The following is a 26,238-nucleotide window of genomic DNA, read 5'->3' on the forward strand; positions in this document are numbered from 1 at the left end:
TTAGATATAAAGGCCGAGCTTAAGTGTATTAAAAAAGCGTTGGATAAAAAGGCCGAGCTTAAGTGTATTAGAAGGCGTTGGATATAAGGCCGAGCTTAAGTGTATTAAAAAAGTCTTTTGATATAATAGTACAGTTTGCCAAAGTAGTTCTGGAAAGTGCTGTACCAGAATCCAATTCATGAATGAAGAACTACCTAGCAGATTTCTTGGCTTTTTTAAAAAACACACGAATTAAACAGTGGATGTATGTGCATTCTGCATAGGCCTATAAGTTTTTTAATACGGGATAAATGAGCAAAATGGGTCAGAGGCAGTGCTGTCATAGGTCTAATGGCCCCACAATGTTGAAGTGAACTTTGACCCAATCCTGGATACGGACTTCGGACATCACTTTGGCAAGGAGAAGGACATAGATTAGGACATCACTTTGGCAAGGAGAAGGACATAGATTTAACATTCCTATACAAACTAACTCGAGTTGGGAACCAGAATTTCATTTTATAAGGTAAGATTTTGGTTTATATATTTTTAGTTCGTAATGTTGCGTTAAATTTATATTTTTCTGGTTAATGTTGGGTAAAATTTATATTTTTCTGGTTAATGTTGGGTAATATTTATATTTTTCTGGTTAATGTTGGGTAAAATTTATATTTTTCTGGTTAATGTTGGGTAAAATTTATATTTTTCTGGTTAATGTTGGGTAAAATTTATATTTTTCTGGTTAATGTTGGGTAAAATTTATATTTTTTCTGGTTAATGTTGGGTAAAATTTATATTTTTCTGGTTAATGTTGCGTAAAATGTATATTTTTCTGGTTAATGTTGGGTAATATTTATATTTTTCTGGTTAATGTTGCGTAGAATGTATATTTTTCTGGTTAATGTTGCGTAGAATGTATATTTTTCTGGTTAATGTTGGGTAAAATTTATATTTTTCTGGTTAATGTTGCGTAAAATGTATATTTTTCTGGTTAATGTTGGGTAATATTTATATTTTTCTGGTTAATGTTGGGTAAAATTTATATTTTTCTGGTTAATGTTGGGTAAAATTTAATTTTTCTGGTTAATGTTGCGTAAAATTTATATTTTTCTGGTTAATGTTGGGTAAAATATATATTTTTCTGGTTAATGTTGGGTAAAATGTATATTTTTCTGGTTAATGTTGGGTAAAATTTAATTTTTCTGGTTAATGTTGGGTAAAATGTATATTTTTCTGTTTAATGTTGGGGAAAATTGGTCTTCAATTGTTATACTTTTACATTTATCACTTTAAAGGCTGTTTTTCTGATTTTACAATGAAACTTTTAATGCTAAATGCTTTCAAACGAACATGGTAGCGAGTATGGAGGTCCTGTAGAGAGTGGGGTTCCCCTGCTGTATAGGAATAGAAAATACAGAATATATAGGATGGTGTGTTGTATAGATTATCAAGTATTTAGAGTAACATAAAGCGTATTCAAAATTATCAAATCCTTATTATCGAAGCACTTGGATAACTGCTTCAGTTTCTTACTTAATTTACTTACTTTAGGGACTACAAAATCAATATCATTAATACATTCTTTCTGTATTTTCCGTATTGGTGTATATTGTTAAATCCACATTATTGAAAGCCTTAGAAAAGTCTTACATTTAAGCCTTAATATCTACAGTCTTTCTGATGTCTAGTGGCTACTTGTTATATTAGTCTTGGGGCCACATATGAAATAGGTCTCATAAGGAATTCACGAATAGGAACTTCATCAATATGAGTAATATAACTAAATAACCACAAAAAATAAGGCGATTTAAGTTCTGAAGATCCTTCGAATTTCATTTTTTCTCTCCTGCCTCCAGAATATGGGTCTATAAACCTTGGTCGAAACCACGGTGTAGGTATCTCAACCTTGGTCGAAACCACGGTCTAGGTATCTCAGCCTTGGTCGAAACCACGGTCTATAGGTATCTCAACCTTGGTCGAAACCACGGCTTATGTATCTCAACCTTGGTCGAAACCACGGTCTAGGTATCTCAGCCTTGGTCGAGACCACGGTCTAGGTAGCTCAGCCTTGGTCGAGACCACGGTCTAGGTATCTCAGCCTTGGTCGAGACCACGGTCTAGGTAGCTCAGCCTTGGTCGAGACCACGGTCTAGGTATCTCAGCCTTGGTCGAGACCACGGTCTAGGTATCTCAGCCTTGGTCGAGACCACGGTCTAGGTATCTCAGCCTTGGTCGAGACCACGGTCTAGGTATCTCAGCCTGGGTCGAGACCACGGTCTAGGTAGCTCAGCCTGGGTCGAGACCACGGTCTAGGTAGCTCAGCCTGGGTCGAGACCACGGTCTAGGTAGCTCAGCCTGGGTCGAAACCACGGTCTAGGTAGCTCAGCCTGGGTCGAAACCACGGTCTAGGTAGCTCAGCCTGGGTCGAAACCACGGTCTAGGTAGCTCAGCCTGGGTCGAAACCACGGTCTAGGTAGCTCAGCCTTGGTCGAGACCACGGTCTAGGTAGCTCAGCCTTGGTCGAGACCACGGTCTAGGTATCTCAGCCTTGGTCGAGACCACGGTCTAGGTAGCTCAGCCTTGGTCGAGACCACGGTCTAGGTAGCTCAGCCTGGGTCGAGACCACGGTCTAGGTATCTCAGCCTTGGTCGAGACCACGGTCTAGGTATCTCAGCCTGGGTCGAAACCACGGTCTAGGTAGCTCAACCTTGGTCGAAACCACGGTCTAGGTAGCTCAACCTTGGTCGAAACCACGGTCTAGGTAGCTCAACCTTGGTCGAAACCACGGTCTAGGTAGCTCAACCTTGGTCGAAACCACGGTCTAGGTAGCTCAACCTTGGTCGAAACCACGGTCTAGGTAGCTCAACCTTGGTCGAAACCACGGTCTAGGTAGCTCCACCTTGGTCGAAACCACGGTCTAGGTAGCTCCACCTTGGTCGAAACCACGCTCTAGGTATCTCCACCTTGGTCGAAACCACGGTCTAGGTATCTCAGCCTTGGTCGAAACCACGGTCTAGGTAGCTCAGCCTTGGTCGAAACCACGGTCTAGGTAGCTCGGCCTTGGTCGAAACCACGGTCTAGGTAGCTCGGCCTTGGTCGAAACCACGGTCTAGGTGTCTCAGCCTTGGTCGAAACTAAAGCCAAACTCCGTTATTTTGCCTCTCCATAATTACCATTAAACTTTAGACCTGCCAAAGGAAATCGGATTACTAGCTTCGGGGTAAACACCCTTGTCCTTGTCAGGTCAGGCCCCACGGGTCAGGTCAGGGCTGAGGACTGTGTCCTGGGTAATTTACTTTGACTCGCAAACAACTGACCGTTTTGGTAGGATTTTTCATCTTTAAGTGTTAAGATTTTATCAGTTATTTTAACAATCGAAAGATACTTTTTTTTCTAGAACAAGATATCAAAGTCGTTGCTAATCCACTGCAAGACAACGGCCTCAGCCATCTTCCATTCGCGTCTGTTTATGGTCTATTGCCAGTCTATACTACAAGTTTTCTTAGCTCGTCAATCCATCGTCTTTATATTCATTCCCCTGCTTAGTTTTCAATATCTAGGGACAATATGATATAGACTTATTTATACGTAATTTAAAGTCCTATGTAAGTTTTAAGCCACATAGATATTTTAATATTAGTCTGAGTCCAATAGTTTTCATATGTGAGACTTTGGGGTTAATAAAAGCAGCAATTGGATATTAATTGACCTTAAACACTTAGGGGTCAAGGTCTAATTCTGTTGATTGTCTATCCTGATGACCTGAATATATTTCTAGGCTACACATTCTCAGGGAAATTTATTTACATTAAGGGCTGCTTTCTTAGTCTTATTATTATTATTATTATTGATTTATTTTTATTATTATTACTTGTTAAGCTACAACCCTTAATGGAAAAATAGGATGCTATAAGCCCAGGGGCTCCAACAGGGGAAAAAAGCCCAGTGAGGAAAGGAAACGAGGGAAAATAAAATATTTTAAGGAAAAAAGCCCAGTGAGGAAAGGAAACGAGGGAAAATAAAATATTTTAAGAACAGTAAAATATTTTATTTTCCCTAGTTTCCTTTCCTCACTGGGCTTTTTTTTCCTTGTTGGAGCCCCTGGGCTTATAGCATCCTATTTTTACAATTAGGGTTGTAGCTTAGCAAGTAATAATAATAATAATAATAATAATAATAATAATAATAATAAAATACTTATATAAACTAAACACTTTTAAAACAAGAGGAAGAGAAATTAGATAGAATAGTGTGCCCGAGTGTACCCTCAAGCAAGAGAACTCTTAATCCAAGACAGTGGAAGACCATTAATGTTTCTCCTCTTCGCGGTCAGTCCAAGGAGGTCAGGTCACCCGCTGTGACGTAAGGACACCTGTATCTCCTAACAAAAACAACAACAACAACAAAATACATCCTGTTTGCGTTCGAAAACTGTCTTTGTCTTAAATAGAATAAAATCACAGTATATTTGCTTAACATTTGTTTTAAATTGTTTAAGCATTTTTTATATTTGAACGTTTGGTGTTTTGATAGATAGTAGACAATGAAATCTCTTAAATCTACGTTCTTTAGACTTTGTCTAATCTTAACAGACGAACGAATTGAGTAAATAACCTTATCATACTTGTTGTCCCGAGCAGTCTTCTCGCCAGTTCCTTGAAATCTTTCTCTTCAGTAGATGCTCAGGGAGAGGGGAGGGAGAGAGGAGAGGAGATGGAGGGGGAGAGAGGGGGAGGGGGAGAGAGGGGGAGAGAGGGGGAGAGAGGGGGAAAGAGGGAGAAGGGGTAAGAGGGAGAGAGGAGAGAGGGAAAGAAGAGAGGTAAGGAGAAAGAGTTTGAGGGAGAGAAGAGAAGAGAGAAAAAGGATGAGAGGAAGAGAAAAGGGTGAGAGAGAGGAAGAGAAGAGGGATAAAAAGGGTGAGAGAGAGAGAGAGAGAGAGAGAGAGAGAGAGAGAGAGAGGGAGGGAGAGAGAGCTTGGTAATTGCAACACTTTCCACGAAAGTCTGTCTCTTTAAACTTTGCTTCTCATGTTGTGAGAGGAACAGCAACTGTTATTATTATTATTATTATTATTATTATTATTACTAGCTAAGCGACAACCCTATTTGGAAAACCAGGACCCCTACAAGTCCAAGGGCTCCAACAGGGAAGAATAGCCCAGTGAGGAAAGGAAAAAAAGTAATAAAAAAGACCGTTGATGGAGATATTGTTTTGAACATATAATTTTCTTCCAATATACGAACATAATTAGCTAATCTAACACATATAATTTTGTCTTTAATACTTTATCTTTGGGTGGATATATGGTATATTATCTTTTGAATTAGATAAATTATATAAAATGTAAATCTGTGATTTAATCTTGCCAGTTTTAATCTTTGACCTCCAAGTTTGTTAGTCTCAACATTTGCTGTTCACGTTTTGGAGAGGAAATGCCTTACATTCTCTGTGAGCCGGTTTAACACCAGTGTGTTCTCTCTCTCTCTCTCTCTCTCTCTCTCTCTCTCTCTCTCTCTCTCTCTCTCTCTTTTCTTGTCCTTAGTCACTTGTTCCTTAGTCTCTTGTCAGCTAAGTTTCTTATGTGTGTCTGTCTGTCTGTCTTTCTCTCTCTCTTCCTTGTCCTTGGTCACTTGTTCCTTGTCTCTTGTCAACTTAGTCTCTCTCTCTCTCTCTCTCTCTCTCTCTCTCTCTTTTTGTCTTTGTCACTTGTTCCTTATCTCTCTCTCTCTCTCTCTCTCTCTCTCTGTTCTTGTTCTTGTTCGTTCTCTCTCTCTCTCTCTCTCTCTCGCTCTCTCTCTCTCTCTCTCTCTCTCTCTGTTTCTTGTTCTTTGTCTCTCTCTCTCTCTCTCTCTCTCTCTCTCTCTCTGTTTCTTGTTCTTTGTCTCTCTCTCTCTCTCTCTCCTCTCCTCTCTGTTTCTTGTTCTTTGTCTCTCTCTCTCTCTCTCCTCTCTCTCTCTCTCTCTCTCTTTCTTGTCCTTAGTCACTTGTTCCTTGTCTCTTGTCAACTTATTCTTCTCTCTCTCTCTCTCTCTCTCTCTCTCTCTCTCTCTCTCTTCCTTGTCCTTAGTCACTCGTTCCTTGTCTCTCTTTCTCTCTCTCTCTCTCTTCTGTTCCTTGTTCTTAGTCACTTTTTCCTTCTCTCTTGTCAACCTAGTCTCTCTCTCTCTCTCTCTCTCTCTCTCTCTCTCTCATAATCATAACAGCTGAAGAGGTCTTGCCAATTTGAAAAATGAGGGCTATCGAAATTATTTCATCAATGGCACGATGGTCTGACCTTGAACTATAGCTTAGAGGAAAAAATCATTTGTTTTTGTCAAAGATTCTGTTTAGAACATGTTCTAAACACTTTCTTATCAGTAAGAGAGTGTTTAGAACATGTTTTAAACACTTTCTTATCAGTAAGAGAGTTCTAATCATGTATATGCCTTAGTAACAATATAAACCTCTAAATTCAAACCTAAATATGATTGAAATAGGAGTGTTAATCCATTTCAGATTTAGCGAAGTCCTTAATATATATTTAACGATGGCCAGCTTCAAAATAGATAAGGAGAGAGATCATAAGTAGGCCTACTGATTCATGAATCTGATTCATGAATCTGAGTCATATAGATTTAGAGGTGAAGGTTTAATTGGGGAAACCAATTGGTCAGATATGGCAAATTCCAAGATAGGCCTAAAGGCAACATGGAAATATATATTCTGCAGTGTTTTGTTATTATTATTGTTATTGTTGTTGTTATTGTTGTTGTTACTAGCAAAACTACAACCCTAGTTAGGAAAAGCAGGATACTAGAAGCCCAAGGTCTCCAATATGGAGAAAATAGCCCAGTGACGAAAGGAAATAAACACAAGTAATGAAAAATTGTTGTTGTTACTAGCAAAACTACAATCCTAGTTGGAAAAGCAGGATACTAGAAGCCCAAGGTCTCCAATGTGGAGAAAACAGCCCAATGAGGAAAGGAAATAAACAAGTAATGAACAATTGTTATTGTTGTTACTAGCTAAACTACAAACCTAGCTGGAAAAGCAGGATACTAGAAGCCCAAGGGCTCCTATAGGGGAAAAAAGCCCAGTGAGGAAAGGAAATAAACAAGTATTGAACAATTGTTGTTGTTGTTGTTGTTACTAGCTAAACTACAACTCCATCTGGAAAAACAGGATACTAGAAGCCCAAGGTCTCTAATATGGAAAAAATAGCCCAGTGACGAAAGGAAATAAACAAGTATTGAACAATTGTTGTTGTTGTTGTTGTTGTTACTAGCTACGCTACAACCCTAGCTGGAAAAGCAGGATATTAGAAGCCCAAGGTCTCCAATATGGAGAAAATAGCCCAGTGAGGAAAGGAAATTAACACAAATAATGAAAAATTGTTGTTACTAGCAAAACTACAACCCTAGTTTGGAAAAGCAGGATACTAGAAGCCCAAGGTCTCCAATAGAGAAAAATAGCCCAGTGAGGAAAGGAAACAAAAATGAACAATATAAAGTATTCTAGAAATAGTAACATCAATATAGATCTTTCATATATAAACTAAAGCGAGACTATGATTTCAACCCCCCCCCCCCTCTCTCTCTCTCTCTCTCTCTCTCTCTCTCTCTCTGTCATTATTCACTTGTTCCTTGTCTTTTGTCAACCTCGTCTCTCTCTCTCTCTCTCTCTCTCTCTCTCCTCTCTCTCTGTTCCTTGTTCTTAGTCTCTCTCTCTCTCTGTTCCTTGTTCTTAGTCAGTCTCTCTCCCCCCCCTCTCTCTCTCTGGTATGGAAGCACCCCTAAGGGCAAAAGGCGTAGGCCTACTCAAGGCCAATTAGCCTTGGGCCTACTCACCCCTTCCATCGCCAGGTTAGTGCGAAGCTTGGAAAAGATGTTAATTCCTTTCAAATCGGTTTCTGTGCCATTTATTTTAGTCACAAATATGATAATTGCTCGAGTGAAGGAATATATAAATACTTCGTGGAGGTAAACTGATATTTTACTTGAAAATTCAGGCAATTTTTGTCAATATAGTACTAATGCTTGATAGTAGGCTGGCCTGGGCACCAACCGCCCGTTGAGATACTACCGCTAGAGAGTTATGGGGTCCTTTGACTGGCCAGACAGTACTACATAGGACTCTTCTCTCTGGTTACGGTTCTTTCCCTTTGCCTACAGACACCGAATAGTCTGGCCTATTCTTTACAGATTCTCCTCTGTCCTTTTAAACCTGACAACACTTAAGATTGCTAAACAATTCTTCTTCACCCAAGGGGTTAACTATTACAATGTAATTGTTCAGTGGCTACTTTGCTCTTGGTAAGGGTAGAAGAGACTCCTTAGCAGCTCTTCTAGGAGAAGGACACTCCAAAATCAAACCATTGTTCTCTAGTCTTGGGTAGTGCCATAGCCTCTGTACCATGGTCTTCCACTGTCTTGGGTTAGAGTTCTCTTGCTTGAGGGTGCACTTGGGCACACTATTTTATCTTATTTCTCTTCCTCTTGTTTTCTTATTTTTTATATTTAATATAGGAGATATTTATTTTAATGTTGTTACTCTTCTTAAAATATTCTATTTTCCTTTCCTCACTGGGCTATTTTCCCTGTTGGAGCCTCTGGGCTTATAGCATCTTGCTTTTCCAACTAGGGTTTTAGCTTAGCTAATAATAATGATAATAATAATAATAATAATAATAATAATAATAATAATAATAATAATAATAATAATAATAAAATAATAATAATAATAATAATGGTTTCCACAGTCACACCAAATGGAAATAATCTCTACGGATGGAAACCTCCTTGATTGATATCTGGTTTCTGTTTTTATTTCATTGATTTTGTATTTTAATTCATATCTAAAATTATATTAAAAAGTAATAAATGTGCCATAAAATTTGCCATCTACATGAATATACTTTTTTTATTTTCACAAGGACAAACTATTCTATCTAGTTTCTCTTCCTTTTTTGTTAGTTTTCATAGTTTATATAGGAAATATTTATTATCATTGTTCTTAAAATATATTTTTCCTTTTTTCCTTTCATCACCGGGCTATTTTCCCTGTTGTGGCCCCTGGGGTTGTAGCATTTTGCTTTTCTAACAACTAGGGTTGTTGCTTAGGAAGTAATAATAATAATAATAATATACGAACTAATACTTATTCATATACATTCTTTTCATGATTATAACATTAATAAAAACTCAGAATTAATTCCGGTGTAATTCAATTAAATATGAAAAATTCAAACCTGATTTTCAAAATTCCCGCGAAATGATCAGCTGTTGCTGAGGGCAATGGCTTTGTGCTTGGTTGCCAAGTGTTTTTATTTACATATAGTTTTTGTTAATAACTTAGCATTAGTACTGAAATAATTACATGGATTTGTAGTGTTTTAATGAAATAACATTTTAATAAAATGTTTTAAAAATTCTTCAAGTATTAAAATGCTAAAATTTATTAGTAATTTTTTCGGGTATTGGTGCATTCCCTCAAATAATGACATTATTATTATTATTATTATTACTATCCAAGCTACAACCCTAATTGGAAAAGCAAGATGCTATAAGCCCAGGGGCTCCAATAGGGAAAAATAGCCCAGTGAGGAAAGGAAATAAGGAAATAAATAACTGAAGAGAACAAATTAACAATAAATCATTCTAAAAAAAGTTAAGTATGCAAGTCTAGTAAAGTAATATAGCTTCAAGATTAATATAATGTAATCAGAAAGTTCACTGCGTTGTATATAGGTTTCTTAGCTCAATAAATGAGTGGGGAAGAGGGAAGCTATCCTCTCCCCCCCCCCCCCCCCCAATACTCTCCCAATACTCTCCCAATACTCTCCCAAAGTCAAGCCAGCCAATCAGCTGTCAGCAGACGGCGGGCTTAGGAGAACCTCCTTCGATATTTACCAGAGTTGCCAGCTTGGGCTTTTTTCAGGCCCAAAAAACCCCCTCAAATTTGACCTTTTAAAAAAATTGGTTGACCTTTAGTAATATGAAAAAGGCGGGCCTTAAATACTATATATATATATGGCCTTTTATACTAATGGGTTGGCCTTTTAAAGCTTCTGTTTATTAGAAGTTTGCCTTTTTCCATTTAGAAAACCTGGCAACCCTAATATTTACATCTTGTAGGCGGTAGCTAGAACGCACTTCATTTAATCATTTACTTTCGGGACTCTTGAATAGTGTGGACCTTCTCGGATATATTAAATAGAATTAAATAGTGGTGTTTGGAAAAATCTTGTGTATATTAGTGAACGAGTTATGAGATTTTAAGTAAGTTTTGAGCGTCTGTGACTGTTTCCATTTTATTCAGGAAATTTACATTCTGGTTGATTCGGTTAATTACTCTAGTATTTTCATGATCTTGATATTTATGATGCTTGAATTATTCCCGTGATTTATTTATAAAAATCTAATAACGTTAATTTTGATTGGGCTAAGTTCATTGTCCTACATTACAATGAATGCTAGAACGCATCTAACATGGCAGACGACACTCAACCGAGGTCCCGTTTAAAATGTTTTTCCTGAAATAAGGTATAAATATGTGACAAAGTAAATATATTAAACTAATAAAATGCGTAAATTATTATATAAAGCAATAAATATACCTGTAAACTACTTTTTTTATTCTTTAAAATAAGGAAAATCAAGAAAAGATACGGTGGACCTCGTTCCCAAAATGGCTGTAAGCCCAACAGGGGCGGCAGATGTGAAAACAGCGTCTCACCGAGTCAGTTTGCTATTAACAGGCTGGGTGGGAGGGTGTGTCAGCCTGAATTCCCTCCCTTCTTCTACTTCAGCCCCATCAAAATTTCTTTTTAAAACACCATGAAGTGCAGAAAATTACGTTAAATTCATCTATCAAGAATCTAAAACAATTGGACTTTTTATATCACGATTTGTGTTAATTACTGGAAATTATTCAAAAAGGTAATTTCTTTGGTGAATACATGTGTTTATGGAGAGACTTTGGGCGTAAACAAAAATGTTTGTTTACTTCTGAAATTATTAAACAAACAATATATATAAAGCCTATGGTGTTTGTGTATAGGCGACTGTTGAAACAAACGTTTAGGCAAGAAAAGCATTCTGTAGTTTAAATACAGCCTTGTGTTTATCGTTATCTTGAAGGGCAAATCATAGATGCTACCGGCTGTAAAGATACAGGCAGGACTACAATATCTCGAGTTAGTAAGATAACTACGGTGAAATTACAGTACAGTACTTACTGTATTATGTAGGAGTAAGATAACTACGGTGAAATTACAGTACAGTACTTACTGTATTATGTAGGAGTAAGATAACTACGGTGAAATTACAGTACAGTACTTACTGTATTATGTAGGAGTAAGATAATTACTTACTGTATTATGTAGGAGTAAGATAACTACGGTGAAATTACAGTACTTACTGTATTATGTAGGCTACTGTAGCACTGTTTGCTATCTTATTTGAATACGTGATTGAAATCAGTCTTGGATTAAGTGAAACGTAACTTAAATTACTGTTTTGTACCTTAGTCGATCCTGTATCGGGACAACAATATTTCGAGTTAGTAAGATAACTACGGTGAAATTACAGTACTTACTGTATTATGTAGGCTACTGTAGCACTATTTTCTACCATATTTATTTAAAAACGTGATTGAAATCATTTATATGCTACCGGCAGTAAAGATACAGTCAGGACTACAATATTTCGAGTTAGTAAGATAACTACGATGAAATTACAGTACTTACTGTATTATGTAGGCTACTGTAACACCATTTACGACCATATTTATTTAAAAACGTGATTGAAATTGCCTTTGAATAAGTGAATCATAACTTAAATTACTGTTTTGTACCTTAGTCGATCCTGTATCGTTCGAGTGCAGACCCAAGTAACTTGAAATATGCTATATATTTAATAATGTGGTTTAATGTTACCTGTAAAGTTTATCATTGGTATTTTAGGAATATGAATCATTCAGACTAGGCTGTGAAAGATTCAAGAGACCGAAAATTTTTTTTGAAAGATTCAGACCGAAAAAACTTAAACTAATAATTTCTGTCATTTTTTTATGCAATATATTTAATAATGTGATTTCTTGTTACCTTTAAAGATGATTATTAATATCTTAGGAATATGAATCATTCAGACTAGGCTGTGAAAGATTCAATAGACCGTAAAGAAACTTGTGAAAGATTCAGACCGAAAAAAACTTATGCTAATATTTTTTTTTCAAGTTTTTACTGAAGCACAGCAATATATTTGGTCTATTTATAAAATAAAGTCTAGAATAATGTGTCAGCTTTAAATTAAGAGCTCAGAAAACTTTACTTTTACTGAATTTGCAGTTTCATAGTTAGTTTATAAACTACTTAAATTTAGTTAGTTATTCAACAGTTGTTTTGGTCTATAAAATAAATTTGGTTAAGAATAACAAAATACGATAGAACTATACATTAGCAGCTCTGAAATCTTTGGTACTTATTTAATTTGGACAGTTTCAAAGTTAAATAGTCCAAGGTACCTAAAGTTTTGTCCTAGTATATGTTTGCTGTCAAAATTTAGTTAAGTTCTGCATTCATAATTTTCAGCCCGAGTCTAATAATGTTTTCTTTGCTAAGTTTTACATATGCATTGCATATTTCATGTTGTTAGTGTTCATATTAATGTGCTGTGCTAACTATTATAAACATTTTATCCTGCTTTAAAGTCAATTTAATAACCCTTTCTATAGTTATCCTTGCATACTTCTGTGGCGATATTATGCTATAAATTTAACCTTGCATACTTCGTGTAGCAAGAATATTAAGCTATAAATTTAACCTTGCATACTTCTGTGGCGATATTATGCTATAAATTTAACCTTGCATACTTCGTGTAGCAAGAATATTAAGCTATAAATACAACCTTGCATACTTCTGTGGCGATATTAAGCTATAAATTTAACCTTGCATAATTCGTGTAGCTAGAATAATTAGCTATAAATTTAACCTTGCATACTTCGTGTAGCAAGAATATTTAGCTATAAATTTAACCTTGCATACTCCGTGTAGCAAGAATATTTGGCTATAAATTTAACCTTGCATACTTCGTGTAGCAAGAATATTTGGCTATAAATTTAACCTTGCATACTTCGTGTAAGCAAGAATATTTAGCTATAAATTTAACCTTGCATACTTCATGTAGCAAGAATATTAAGCTATAAATACAACCTTGCATACTTCTGTGGCGATATTAAGCTATAAATTTAACCTTGCATAATTCGTGTAGCTAGAATAATTAGCTATAAATTTAACCTTGCATACTTCGTGTAGCAAGAATATTTAGCTATAAATTTAACCTTGCATACTCCGTGTAGCAAGAAGAATTAGCTATAAATTTAACCTTGCATACTTCGTCTAGCAAGAATATTTAGCTATAAATTTAACCTTGCATACTCCGTGTAGCAAGAAGAATTAGCTATAAATTTAACCTTGCATACTTCGTGTAGCAAGAATATTTAGCTATAAATATAACCTTGCATACTTCTGTGGCGATATTAAGCTATAAATTTAACCTTGCATACTTCGTGTAAGCAAGAATAGTTAGCTATAAATTTAACCTTGCATACTTCGTGTTGCAAGAATATTTAGCTATAAATTTAACCTTACGTATCTTTATAAAAATGGAAATAAATACAGATAGGAACAGTTATCTTGAAGTGTATTTGGACAGCATTAAATTTATGCTATGATTCTATCCATTTGATTTTAGGTTGTAGTTTTGAGTGAATTTATGTATTCCTTGATTTTGTATTGCAAAAAATGCTCTTAATATTAATGCAGTAAATAAATCCTATTGCAAGGTCGTTACCTTAAAAAGTGGGTGGTTTTTTATTTTTGAGGAAACAATGCGTGGTATTAGGCTGGTCAGGTTCCATGATAATGCTATTATTATTATTATTATTATATGTTAAGCTACAACCCTAGTTAGAAAAGCAGGATGCTATAAGCCCAAGGACTCCAACATGGACAGTCGCACTGTATTTAGGGTGTAAGGAGCTAAATCATCCATAATATAAATTCGGTATATTAAAAATTAGTCCAAATTCTAGTATATATATATTTATTTATTACAGAAACAAAGAAATTGATAGAGAATTGTTGTAGCTGGAAAATCACACTATTTAGGGTTTAAGAATCTAAATTTCCCATAATTTAAGTTCGTAATATTAAAAAAAATAGCCCAAATTCTAATTTTTATCTTTTTTACTTTTACAGTAAAATAAATTGATAATAGAAAGATAATGTAGCTGAAAAATCACATTATTTAGGGTTTTAAGAATGTAAATCCCTCAATATAAGTTCGTAATATTAAAAGTTTCTAAATACTAATTTTTATATTTATTTTCTACAGAAACAAAGAAATTAATAGATATTTTACCTGGAAAATCACACTATATTTAGGGTTTTAGGAGCTAAACCTCTCATGATATAAGTTCGTAATATTAAAAGTTTCTATATACTAATATTTATATATTTATTTTCTACAGAAACAAAGAAATTGATAATAGAGAGATGTTGTACTTGGAAAATCACACTATATTTAGGGTTTTAGGAGCTAAACCTCTCATGATATAAGTCCGTAATATTAAAAAAATTGGAGCCTTTGTACATTAGCGGCCAGTTCCTCCCATGTGTATAAGAATGGATACCAGCTAACCTAAACTTCCTACCCCCTAATCTAACCTACATGTCATGTCCTTACTTGCTTAATAGGGGTTCCCCCCCCCCCGTGATCCCCCTTATACTGCTGTATTCTTAGCCATCATCCTACATACAGGTGGCCGCTATCATACATACACCCCAAAAAATTAGTCCATACACTAATATTTACATTTATTTTATTTACAGAAACAAAAATGAATAGTAGAGAGATGTTGTACCGAACAGTCCTTCAGCAGGGATCTGCCACTTCAGTCGAGTCCCCAACTTTGTTCTCCAGGGACCTCTCCCCCATGTCGAGTCTGGCCCTTAGTTTTCACCATGCCGCCCCCTTCTCCAACTCCACCCCCCGGAGGAAACTGTCGCTTAATTCAACCACTTCGGATACTTCATTTGCCTCCTGTGAATTATCCTTTGGTAAGTGATAAGTTGGTTTTGCTATTAGAAACGTCGAAACATATACAGTTTTGTATTAGTTGAAATATTTATTGTTGTAATATTTATCAGCCAATTCTCATATTATCCATTGGTATGTATGCAAAAGTTCTAGCTTTAAAATCTTTTTAAAGTTTATTTATGACATATTTGTTTTTGATGTTGTTAATAGTTTATATATGACATGTCTGTTTTGAGGTTGTTACTTTTTTTTAGAATGATTTATTGTTAATTTGTTCTCTTCATATATTTATTTCCTTATTTCCTTTCCTCACTGGGCTATTTTTCCCTGTTGGAGCCCCTGGGCTTATAGCTTCTTGCTTTTCTAACTAAGAGTTTTAGCTTGGATAGTAATAATAATAATAATAGCTGATTCTATCCATTTTAGGTGTGCTAGGTTCGTATTAGAAAAAAAGTCTTAAACAGAGATTGTCAGTCGTAATATTTATTAGCTGATTCTCTTATCTTCATCTGTTGCTAGTCCACTGCAGGACGAAGGCCTCAGACATGTCTTTCCACACTCATCTGTTATGGTTTTTCTATGCTAATTCTTACCCTTAAATATTCTCTTCCCATCAATCCATTGTCTTTTCATTCCCCTTCTTTTGCAATGCCTAGGGGACCCATTCTCTTATTATTAATTAAAGTCCATCATTTATGATTCTCAGTACATGCTCATGTCATTATTAGTCTATTTTAGTTGAATTAAATCCTGGGCATTGATTGATATCTTACAAATCATTAAAAAAAATTAATTATTTTTAATGTCATCTTCCCCAACAGATAATTATATTGAATTGGCGGTAATATTTACGCTGATGCTTGTGTATTTAATAGCATATTTTAGTTGAACAAAATCTTACAACTCTAGGCTACAACTCTAGATGGTAAAGCAGGATGCTATAAAGCCAGGGGCTCCAACAGGGAAAATAGTCCAGTGAGGAAAAGCAACAATTAAAAAATGAAATATTTCAAGAACAGTAACATTAAAATATCTCATAAACTAAAGATTACACAAGAGGAAGAGAAATAAGGTAGAATAGTGTACCATGTACCCTCAAGTAAGATAATTACAATGTAATTGATGTCCTGTAAATTATTAGGTATAATTTTTTCTAATATAACCTTTTTTTCTGTAGGTAAACCCCAAGAAAACAAAAGTATGGAGGAACAAGGCACCCCAATGCTGATGTCACCCACCCGCAAGTTCATCCGTGAGAAGGAGCAGTTCGCTTCTCCTCGCAGCGAAGAGTCCTCTCTGATGTCGCCTCCTCCCGCAGTGAACCTTTTGTCGCCTTCAAGGAAGATGATGGCTCGCGATAAGGAGAACTTCCCTTCCCCGTACTTTTCGCCCTCCCATTCAACCCACATCCCTCACCGGCCGAGATCCTCCCCTCTGCAGGACGTGCAGAATACCGTGAATAGGAACCTTACGTTTAGCCCGATGAAAAAGGTATTTGATTACTTTATCTATTTCTGGCATGCTGTATAATGTGATACATCCATCCTGATGAAATAGGTACTTTTATCTATCTGGTCTGATGTTCTATATCTATTTAAAGGGCTTTTCTTGGACCTATGTACTATATTTAAAGGGCTTTTCTTGGACCTATGTACTATATCTATTTAAAGGGCTTTTCTTGGACCTATGTACTATATTTAAAGGGCTTTTCTTGGACCTATGTACTATATCTATTTAAAGGGTTTTTCTTGGACCTATGTACTATATCTATTTAAAAGGCTTTTCTTGGACCTATGTACTATATCTATTTAAAGGGCTTTTTTTGGACCTATGTACTATATCTATTTAAATGGCTTTTCTTGGACCTATGTACTATATCTATTTAAAGGGCTTTTATTGGACCTATGTACTATATCTATTTAAAGGGCTTTTCTTGGACCTATGTACTATATCTATTTAAAGGGTTTTTCTTGGACCTATGTACTATATCTATTTAAAGGGCTTTTCTTGGACCTATCACAAACCCTATGCATTACAGGACTTTTAAATATCTATTTCTAGTGTACATTCTTAAGAATTTAGAGCACCACTTTATTCCACGTTAATTGTAAGAACCTCATTATTGAAATGCTTAAAAATCAGTCTTTAGCTGCTTGAAAGCCTTAATATCTTCAGTTTTAAGCCTTAATATCTTCAGTCTTTCTGATAACTAGTGGGAGCTTTTTATATCCTATGTATTACAGGTCCTAAGATCCATTTGTGTACGTTAAATATATAGGGTATCACGTCATATTCCACGGTAATTGTAAGGTCCACATATTGAAATTCTTAAAAATCAGTCTTCAGGTTCTTGAAAGACTTTATATTGACTTTTTGAAGTCTACATCAACCTTTTGAAAGCCTTAAAATTATGCCTTTTGGAAGTCTAATGGGAGTAAAATATTTTTTGAATTGCATAGTTGAAAGATCAAGAACTCATGAATTAAAACATTGATTTTATTGGTGATATTTAATAATTTTGGACCTCATTAACGTCTTGAATATTTCTTGCAGAAACTACAGATGATATCGCCAACCAAGTTGGTCCTGTCATCGCCTCAGAAACCTTCTCCTCCGGATGATTTTGATACCAATTCTCAAGATAGCGGTTACTCAGAGAGTGGCAAGAAATTGGAAGATGCATGGTAAGAATTATCTGTGGTTTGGTTTTTCTTTTTTTTATGAGAATGCTTTTCTGTTTTTAAATGAATGAAGGGAAGGTATAGAACATTTTTTTGAAGGTTTTGTTCAGTTTTCATTTTGATACCCATTCTTATGAAGGTTTTGTTCAGTTTTAACTTTGCTACCCATTTTCACTCGGGTCATTTTGTTCAGTTTGATTCTTATAACATTTTCACTGCTATTTTGTTCAGGTTGATTTTGCTACCCATTTTCATGAAGTGTTTCTTTATACAGTTTCAGCGCCCCGGTAAGTTGCGCCCCTCGAAAGCTGAATTTGGATTTATCCCCACCGAAGCCTAGGACCTTGGTATCCCTACCAAAAACACCGAGTTGCACGACCATAACATCCCAGATGGTCTCGACTCCATTGATCCAAGGGACAATTTCTACAGCTTGCGATTACATTCGGAAACCCGTCCGAAGGTTCTCTCTAAACAAGGCGGATGAGGAGGATAGCATGCTCATGGACCTGCTCAACGATAGCCCGAACAAGGACGACCAGCCTTTAGGTTTCTCGAGCTTACTGTCTGCTCCCATCCAGAAGGAGTCCACTCCTTTCGATAATTCGTTTTTGTGGAGGCCCACCATCAAGCGCTGCCTCTCCATGGTGGATATAACGCCAACGTCATCTAGAGTAAGTGGGGACATTTTTGTTGCCGTTGTTATTCCAAGTTTATTTGCTGCTATTGCTATACTGGATAGATTTATTGTAATTGCTAAGCTGAGAAAGATTTATTGCTTTGCAGTGAAAATTTGTTATTGCTACATTGGAATTTTTTTGTAATTGCTATTCTAAAAAAAAATATTGCTATGCTGCAAAAGAAAAAAAATTCTTATTGCTGCACTGAAAATTTATTTTCTTGTAATTGCAATACTGAATTTTTCCCTTGTAATTGCTATGAAAAAAAAAATTCCCAATTGATACACTGAAAAAAATAAATTCCTAATTGGTACACTGAGATTATTATTGTAACTGCTCACTGAATAATTATTTACTAAGCTATAACCTTGAAATTGTTAGTTTCAATTGGTATATAATAGCATTTCAATTCTTCCAGATCGAACCAGTCATTTCCAGCGAGCAAGTCAGTCAGAGATACGGGCGTTTCAAACGTCCCGACGCCCCGGTGGACCTATCTGGCTGTGTCGAGTTCAAGAGAAGAAGGGAGGACTTCAGCAGAGTTCTGTCTCCCTTAAGCTCTGCCACCCCTACCTCTGTTGGCTCGTCCCCCCTTACGCAGAGACAGGTGTCTGCGCCCGAACCTGTGGACGACGTACCCAAGCCCAAGATTGTTAGGTCCCATTCTGAAAGTCATGTGTCCATCATGAAGGCTTTGAATAAATGTTGTAAGTATTTGATCTTTGTAGTAATAAATTTAAAGTTGTGTAGTAGTTATATTCAGCTGTTCTAATTTTTTTAGCACTGTACATGTAAAGTTTGTACAGTATGCAGTTATTATTGCTAGCTAAGCTACATTCCTAGTTGGAAATGAAGAATGCTATAAACCCAAGGCCTTCAAGAGGAAAATAATAGCCCAGGGAGGTCAGGAAATCATGAAAAGTAATGTCTTAATATAAAAATCTATTTTAAGATCAGTAACAATGTTAGTTTTTCTGTCCTGTATTAGCTGGAAAGAGATTTCCTAATATATTCTGCCAGTTTTATAATTTTCACTAAGAATTTGCTTTTTTTGTTTCCAGCCAACCACAACGGGGAATTAACAGGCGACTTCTCGAAACCCATAGCTTTGCCCACCATAGAAGGTGGCAAGCATCCAGATCTGAAAGCAATCGATGTGGATACGATGGCCAGTCTCTTAAAGGGTAAATACTCGCAACAAATTGCGTCCTTCAAGATCCTGGATTGTAGATATCCTTACGAATACGAGGGAGGACATATCATCGGCGCCGAGATGTTCCATCATCCGAAGATGGTTATCGATCACCTGATGGCCCAGAAGGGAGCTCCCGTCGTAGGCAAAGAGGGAACGCCACGCCACGTCCTCATCTTCCACTGCGAGTTCTCGGCCGAGAGGGGTCCCAAGGCCCAGAGGCTGCTGCGAGAGACGGACAGGGCGACGAACAAGGAACATTACCCCGCCCTTCATTTCCCCGAGACCTACTTGTTGGAAGGGGGCTACAAGGCCTTCTTTGAGAAGTACCCGGAACTCTGCACTCCGAAATGCTACGTTCGCATGTTGGACTCGAATCACGCCGAAGATCTGAAGCACTTCAGGGGCAAGAGCAAGTCGTGGCAAGCTGAAAATAAGCAGTCGAAGTGCAGAAATACTTTACCAAGAACCGGGTTGAAGAGACTGGGTTTATGATGATTGTCAGTGTTATAGAATTCTCTTTTTTTATTATTTCTTCACTTGTACAGCATTAAGGTGTGCAATATGTTCCCGTATCTTTTGTTGTGTACAGAAATTTTTTTTTTAAGTGGTCCAGTCTTGGTTATCATTGCTGATATGCATTGCCATAGAATTTTTGGCATTAATTGTAGGTTTAGTTGAATACCAAAGGATTTAATTTATATTTGTAAATACAGTATGTTTTTTTTATAGATGGTTTAGAGCACTATGGATGCCATCTGGACATCATTTTGTTGATTTTTCTTGTTTTTTTCCTTCAATTTCTTATCACTTTGGTAAGGTTTTTGTGATTCCCCCTTCATTTTGTGCATTGGTTTTGAGTAAATATCTGGCCCACTGTGTTTTTGCTGCATTTCAAAGTTTTCGTTTTGTCCACTGGATAAAGTGCTTGCTAAAAAACCCTCTTAAATAGTTAAGCTTTTGATGCAGAGCGAGAGAAGGAATGACATATTCTTACTCAGGTAATTTTCTGAATGGGGAGTGAGACTGGCGTGGGGTTAACAGACACTGTCATGGCCTTTATAACATTATTCCAATGCAAGTCTGTGATAGAGACAGTAGTAGTTCATGAATTTTGTTTCCGCACTTAATCGATAGATATGAAGTAAGAGTATCTCTTTGGATACTATATATTGCTCATTTTTGTTTTTAATATATTTTTTACCAGTGTAATAGTGTTATGTTGTGTGTAAATGTAAGTTTGTACTTGCTGCTAGTGTTACGAGACTGTAGTTGTCAACTGGATTATCTTATGTTCGTGATAAATACAGAAAGTTCGCAATTTCATTTTTGGGTGTATTGAGAAATTGTTTTATTGTAGTCGTGGAGTTTGCAATCTTCGCGTGATGCAGTCGTTTTAAATGAGTTCAATTTCAGTTTGGGCGTGACAACTCCTACGTAAGTGCTAGGCTTTGCCAAAAAGAAAAAAATTGTTTATAGATCTCAAAAAGTCTGGTGACATCATAATACATATCAAAATGGGGCCAGAAGAAGCAGACATTAAGACATAATTTTTTTCTGTTCGTTTCTCAAGTGATTTATTTGTTCAGCCATTTTTTTTTCTTTTTCTTAACCATGGTAACTTCAAGAATTTTAAAAATACATATCAATGGGGCCAGAAGAAGCAAACGTTAAGACATCTTTTATTTGTTAGTTTCTCACAAGTGATTTATTTGTTCAGCCATTTTTTTCTCTTTCTTAACCCTGGTAACTTCAAGAATTTTAAATATTTTTTTCTCCAAAGGTATAACATGGTGTTAATATTTTTATTTCATACACATCTCTCTAGTCCTGTGTTTTTGGGTTCCTTAGTTTCTTTGGAATGAATTTTTTTTTCTTACCTGTGTACCGTTCACAAAAATACATCCAATTTTAAAGATTGTTTTTTTTCCAATCCAGTTTTTATTGTTTTTATGGAAATTTTATTGTAGAAATTGAGAAAAGCATAGTAAAAGATAGCTAGAGATTTTGAATATTATTTATGGATTTTCTCCCACATAAAAAAAAAAAGGTTTTGAAACGTGATAAAAAAAAGATTTTGAAACTGGTGATAAAAAGAAGATTTTGAAACTGGTGATAAAAAAGTTTTTGAAACTGGTGATAAAAAAAAAAGATTTTGAAACTGGTGATAAAAAAAAGATTTTGAAACTGGTGATAAATAAAAAATTTTGAAACTGGTGATCTAAAAAAAAAAAATTTTTGAAACTGGTGATAAAAAAAAAATTTTGAAACTGCTGATAAAAAAAAAGATTTTGAAACTGGTGATAAAAAAAAGGTTTTGAAACTGATAAAAAAAAAGGTTTTTGAAACTAGTGAAGAGTTAAAGTTGACTGTTAGTCTGGACTTACCTTAAGTAGCTTAAAGCAGGCTTAACTAAAGAATTTGCAGGTAAAGCAGATATTTTTCTGCATTGACCATGAATAAAGATTTGACTTAGTTTTCAAATTAATCTGGAACTAAGTTTTTTTTTTAATTCAATTAAATTTAGTTGAATAATTTCTTGAGCAAATTATTATGGTTTGCCAGTGTGAAGAAATTCAGTACTATGGACAATACTATTATTACTATCTAACTATCTAAGCTACAGCCTTAGTTTCAAACTCTTATTGTTACTATCTAAGCTACAGCCTTAGTTTCAAACTTATTGTTACTATCTAAGCTACAGCCTTAGTTTCAAAGCAGGCTGCTATAATCCCAAGGGCTCAAATGGAAAAAAAAATAGCCCAGTGAGGAAAGAAATAAGTTGAATACATGGAAAAACAGAGAACATATTATATAATATTTTAAATCTAAACAAAAGTTAAATAGATGTCATATGTAAAACTGAGTCTTCATCATGAAAACATTTCTACCAATCAAAATTGTTAGCACTTTAAACTATTGTTTGCTGAGCTACAACCCTAGCTGGAAAAGCAGGATGCTCTAAGCCCAGGGGCTCTAACAGGGAAAACAGCCCAGTGAGGAAAGGAAACCAGGAAAAAATTAATGATTTAAGAACAGCAACAGTATTAAAATAGAAATTTCTTATAAAAACTTTAACAAAACACAGAGGGGGAGAAACAAGAGAGAACAATGTTCTGAGTGTACCCTCAAGCAAGAGAACTCTAAGCCAAGGCAGTGGAAGACCATGGTACAGAGGTTATGGCACTACCCAAAAACTTATTGAACGTTGAACAATTGATAAAAATCAGTAGTTTTAGTTCCATTAACCTTAAAATAATGAAAAAACTGGTTTTAATAGCTCATGTTCAGTAAGTAATTATTAAGAGTACGAATGTGAGAATTTATTTTTGGAATATATATAATATATATATATATATATATATATATATATATATATATATATATATATATATATATATGTATGTATGTATATATAATATAGATTTATAATAAAATTATCAGATAGTAATCCTAACTATAGTTACTCATTTGACAGTGACACACCATTTTTTTAGTTTACAACATTACGTCATACGAGAAGGACGCTAGCTCTCAACTTCCTAGTTTAAAACTTTAAAATTGAAATAAAACTTTAATCAACTAGTGGAAAAACTAGTAAAATGTGAAATTAAATATCAGTGAACTTTGGAAACTTCGAAAAAAGCAAGAAAGTTAAACTAGAAATAACGGAAATATGTTTGAAGAGGGAAGGAAGCCGGAGGTTGAACGATCCTGTTGGTAATGTAGGCCTGTAATTGTTATTTGTATTGGTTATATTTCTATTTTGTAGTTAATTTTGCCGAGATTATTATAAGACTGGAGTAAATTTATTATCGATATAGGCCTAATTTACTAAATAAAAAAAAAAATATGGTTAAAGTTAGGTTAGGTTGCATTTTGAGTTTACCTTCGCAGGTTAACTTAAACAAATTAGATCTCTAAATAAATTTAAGAATGTAATAATAATTATGATAGTAACTTTAATAGCTTAAATTCCTTTTTTAATTAGGCTTTATTTACTAAATTAAAAAAAAACTCTATATGGTTAAAGTTAGGTTAGGTTGCATTTTAAGTTTACCTTCTTAGGTTAGGTTATTCAAATTAGATATCTAAAATTTAAGAATGTAATAATTATGATAGTAACTTAAATTGCTTCTATTCTTTTTTAATTAACCATTCTAATCTGTTGAAGATTATTATTATAGGCCTATTATTCCGCTTTCTCAAAAAAAAAACATAATCGAATCACTTAAGAAAACAAGAAAATCTTCAGCTTCAGTCCTTTGGATGTCTAAGGCCTAGTGGGAGCTTATTATCATTAATGAAATAAGCATCAACTGGTTTAACCAGTCCACTGGGTCCAATATCTATTGTATAGGCCTTTTTTTTTATTTTTATTTATTCAAGTTTGTTATATTCACTATTAAATTCAGTAATTATTCATTTCTCTCTCTCTCTCTCTCTCTCTCTCTCTCTCTCTCTCTCTCTCTCTCTCTCTCTCTCTCCAGTTCATTTGTTGTCTAATGGAGACCATACAATAACAGATGGAAACTGATAGGCCAAAATGTATAAGGAGCTATGCAAAGTTAGGAAAACCACATTTGGGTCTCTCTCTCTCTCTCTCTCTCTCTCTCTCTCTCTCTCTCTCTCTCTCTCTGCAACATACGATTATTTCCCGCCAATTCTGATGACCCTCTGTTCAGTCTCCTTCGACCAGAACCACATACCACCGAGCTCCAAAAGGGAATCTCTCTCTCTCTCTCTCTCTCTCTCTCTCTCTCTCTCTCTCTCTCTCTCTCTCTCTATTTTATAAGCTGATAGGAAAGGTGGATGATAGAAGAATGAGGAGAGTTAGCTAGCTAACAATGAGGAAATATATATATATATATAATCCCAATAGTTTGGAGAGTTGAGTACTAGTTGATATAAAAGTGTGATTTAACCACAATTTTATGTCTATAAAGGTACATAATCATGCGTTATAGCTTAACATTTGCTGGGGGAGGTTTGTAGGCTATAAAAGAACTGTGCTGTGAATAGTAGGCATGCGTTATAGCTTGAACATATGCTGGGGAGGTTTGTAGGCTATAAAAGAACTGTGCTGTGAATAGTAGGCATGCGTTATAGCTTGAACATATGCTGGGGGAGGTTTGTAGGCTATAAAAGAACTGTGCTGTGAATAGTAGGCATGCGTTATAGCTTAACATTTGCTGGGGGAGGTTTGTAGGCTATAAAAGAACTGTGCTGTGAATAGTAGGCATGCGTTATAGCTTAACATATGCTGGGGGAGGTTTGTAGGCTATAAAAGAACTGTGCTGTGAATAGTAGGCTATAGCCCATCTCCCCGCAGTGATTTCTATAACAAAAAGTGAGCCCGATCAAACCGAAGGGAGAAATAGGCCATGGGATGAGACATTTGGGGATGCAAGCTGAGAGAGAGAGAGAGAGAGAGAGAGAGAGAGAGAGAGAGAGAGAGAGAGAGAGAGAGAGAGAGAGGTATGGTTTGGAAGACTTTGATACAGACCATCTTTTCCACTAAAAAAAAGGTAGTAAAAAAGAGGAAAATGGTAGCTGGTCTTGTGATGCAAATTTCATTTCTCGTTATTGTTGATCTATTTTTAATGTTTTTACTGTTCTTAAAATATCTTATATTGTTCGTTATTCCTCTTGTAGTTTATTTCCTTTCCTCACCGGGCTGGTTTAACCTGTTGGGGCCCTTGGGCTTATAGCATCCTGCTTTTCCAACTAGGGTTGTGGCTTAGATAATAATAATAATGATAATAATAATAATAATAATAATAATAATAATAACAACTCTAGTTGGAGAAGCAGGATGCTACAACCCCTGGGGTCCAACAGGGAAAGCAGCCCAAAGAGGAAAGGAAATGAATCATATAAATTATGAGAAGTAATGAATAAGAAATATTATAGCCAGGCCTTCTCCATCATTAGGCTCACTACTACACAGCATTCTAGGAGTTTCATTCCAGCTGTGACCAAGTTGTGGAATAATCTTCCTAATCTTAGGGTAGTTGAATCAGTAGAACTTCAAAACTTTCAAACTTGCAGCAAATGTTTTTATGTTAAACATATGACCTAAGTCTTTTTATAGTTTATATACGAAATCTGTTTAAATGTTGTTACTATTCTTAAAATATTTTATTTCAATTATTCATTATTTTTCATATCGTTTATTTATTTCCTTATTTCCTTTCCTTACTGGGCTATTCTTTCCTGTTGGAGACCTTTAGCTTATAGCATCTTGCTTTTCCAACTAGGGTTGTAGCTTAGCTAGTAATAATAATAATAATAACAACTCTAGTTGGAAAAGCAGGTTGCTACAAGCCCTAGGGCTCCATCAGGGAAAGCAGCCCAATGAGGAAAGGAAATAAATTATAAATATTAGGACACGTAATGAATAAGAAATATGAAATATGTTAAAACCAGTAACAACGTTAATGTAGATCCGTCATATATAAATTATGAAAGACTTATGTGAGCTTGATCAACATAAATACGTTTACTGCAAAAAGAAGCATAACAAGTAACAGAAAATAGATTTATTATTATTATTATTACTATCCAAGCTACAACCCTAATTGGAAAAGCAAGATGCTATAAGCCCAGGGCCTCCAATAGGGAAAAAT

At 35.4% G+C, this 26,238-nt stretch overlaps 1 protein-coding gene across 3 annotated transcripts in view; it reads left to right on the forward strand.

The window, feature by feature from the left end:
- LOC137619748 (M-phase inducer phosphatase-like) overlaps positions 1-21,525 on the forward strand; it is a 44,969-nt gene extending 23,444 nt beyond the window's left edge. Inside the window, exons 1-7 of one of the 3 annotated variants that reach the window (XM_068350052.1) lie at positions 87-505; positions 14,849-15,076; positions 16,234-16,547; positions 17,610-17,740; positions 18,012-18,411; positions 18,836-19,124; positions 19,479-21,525. In XM_068350052.1, coding sequence (XP_068206153.1) covers positions 14,857-15,076; positions 16,234-16,547; positions 17,610-17,740; positions 18,012-18,411; positions 18,836-19,124; positions 19,479-20,104 — 1,980 coding nt within the window. In that variant the 5' untranslated portion in view covers positions 87-505; positions 14,849-14,856 and the 3' untranslated portion in view covers positions 20,105-21,525. Of the gene's footprint in view, positions 1-86; positions 506-10,706; positions 10,896-14,848; positions 15,077-16,233; positions 16,548-17,609; positions 17,741-18,011; positions 18,412-18,835; positions 19,125-19,478 lie in introns of those variants that run through there. The other 2 variants (XM_068350053.1, XM_068350054.1) reach the window with 2 other exon arrangements.
- The last annotated feature ends 4,713 nt before the right edge of the window (positions 21,526-26,238 follow it).

This window comes from Palaemon carinicauda, chromosome 26 (assembly GCF_036898095.1).
Source record: "Palaemon carinicauda isolate YSFRI2023 chromosome 26, ASM3689809v2, whole genome shotgun sequence".
NCBI lineage: Eukaryota > Metazoa > Arthropoda > Malacostraca > Decapoda > Palaemonidae > Palaemon > Palaemon carinicauda.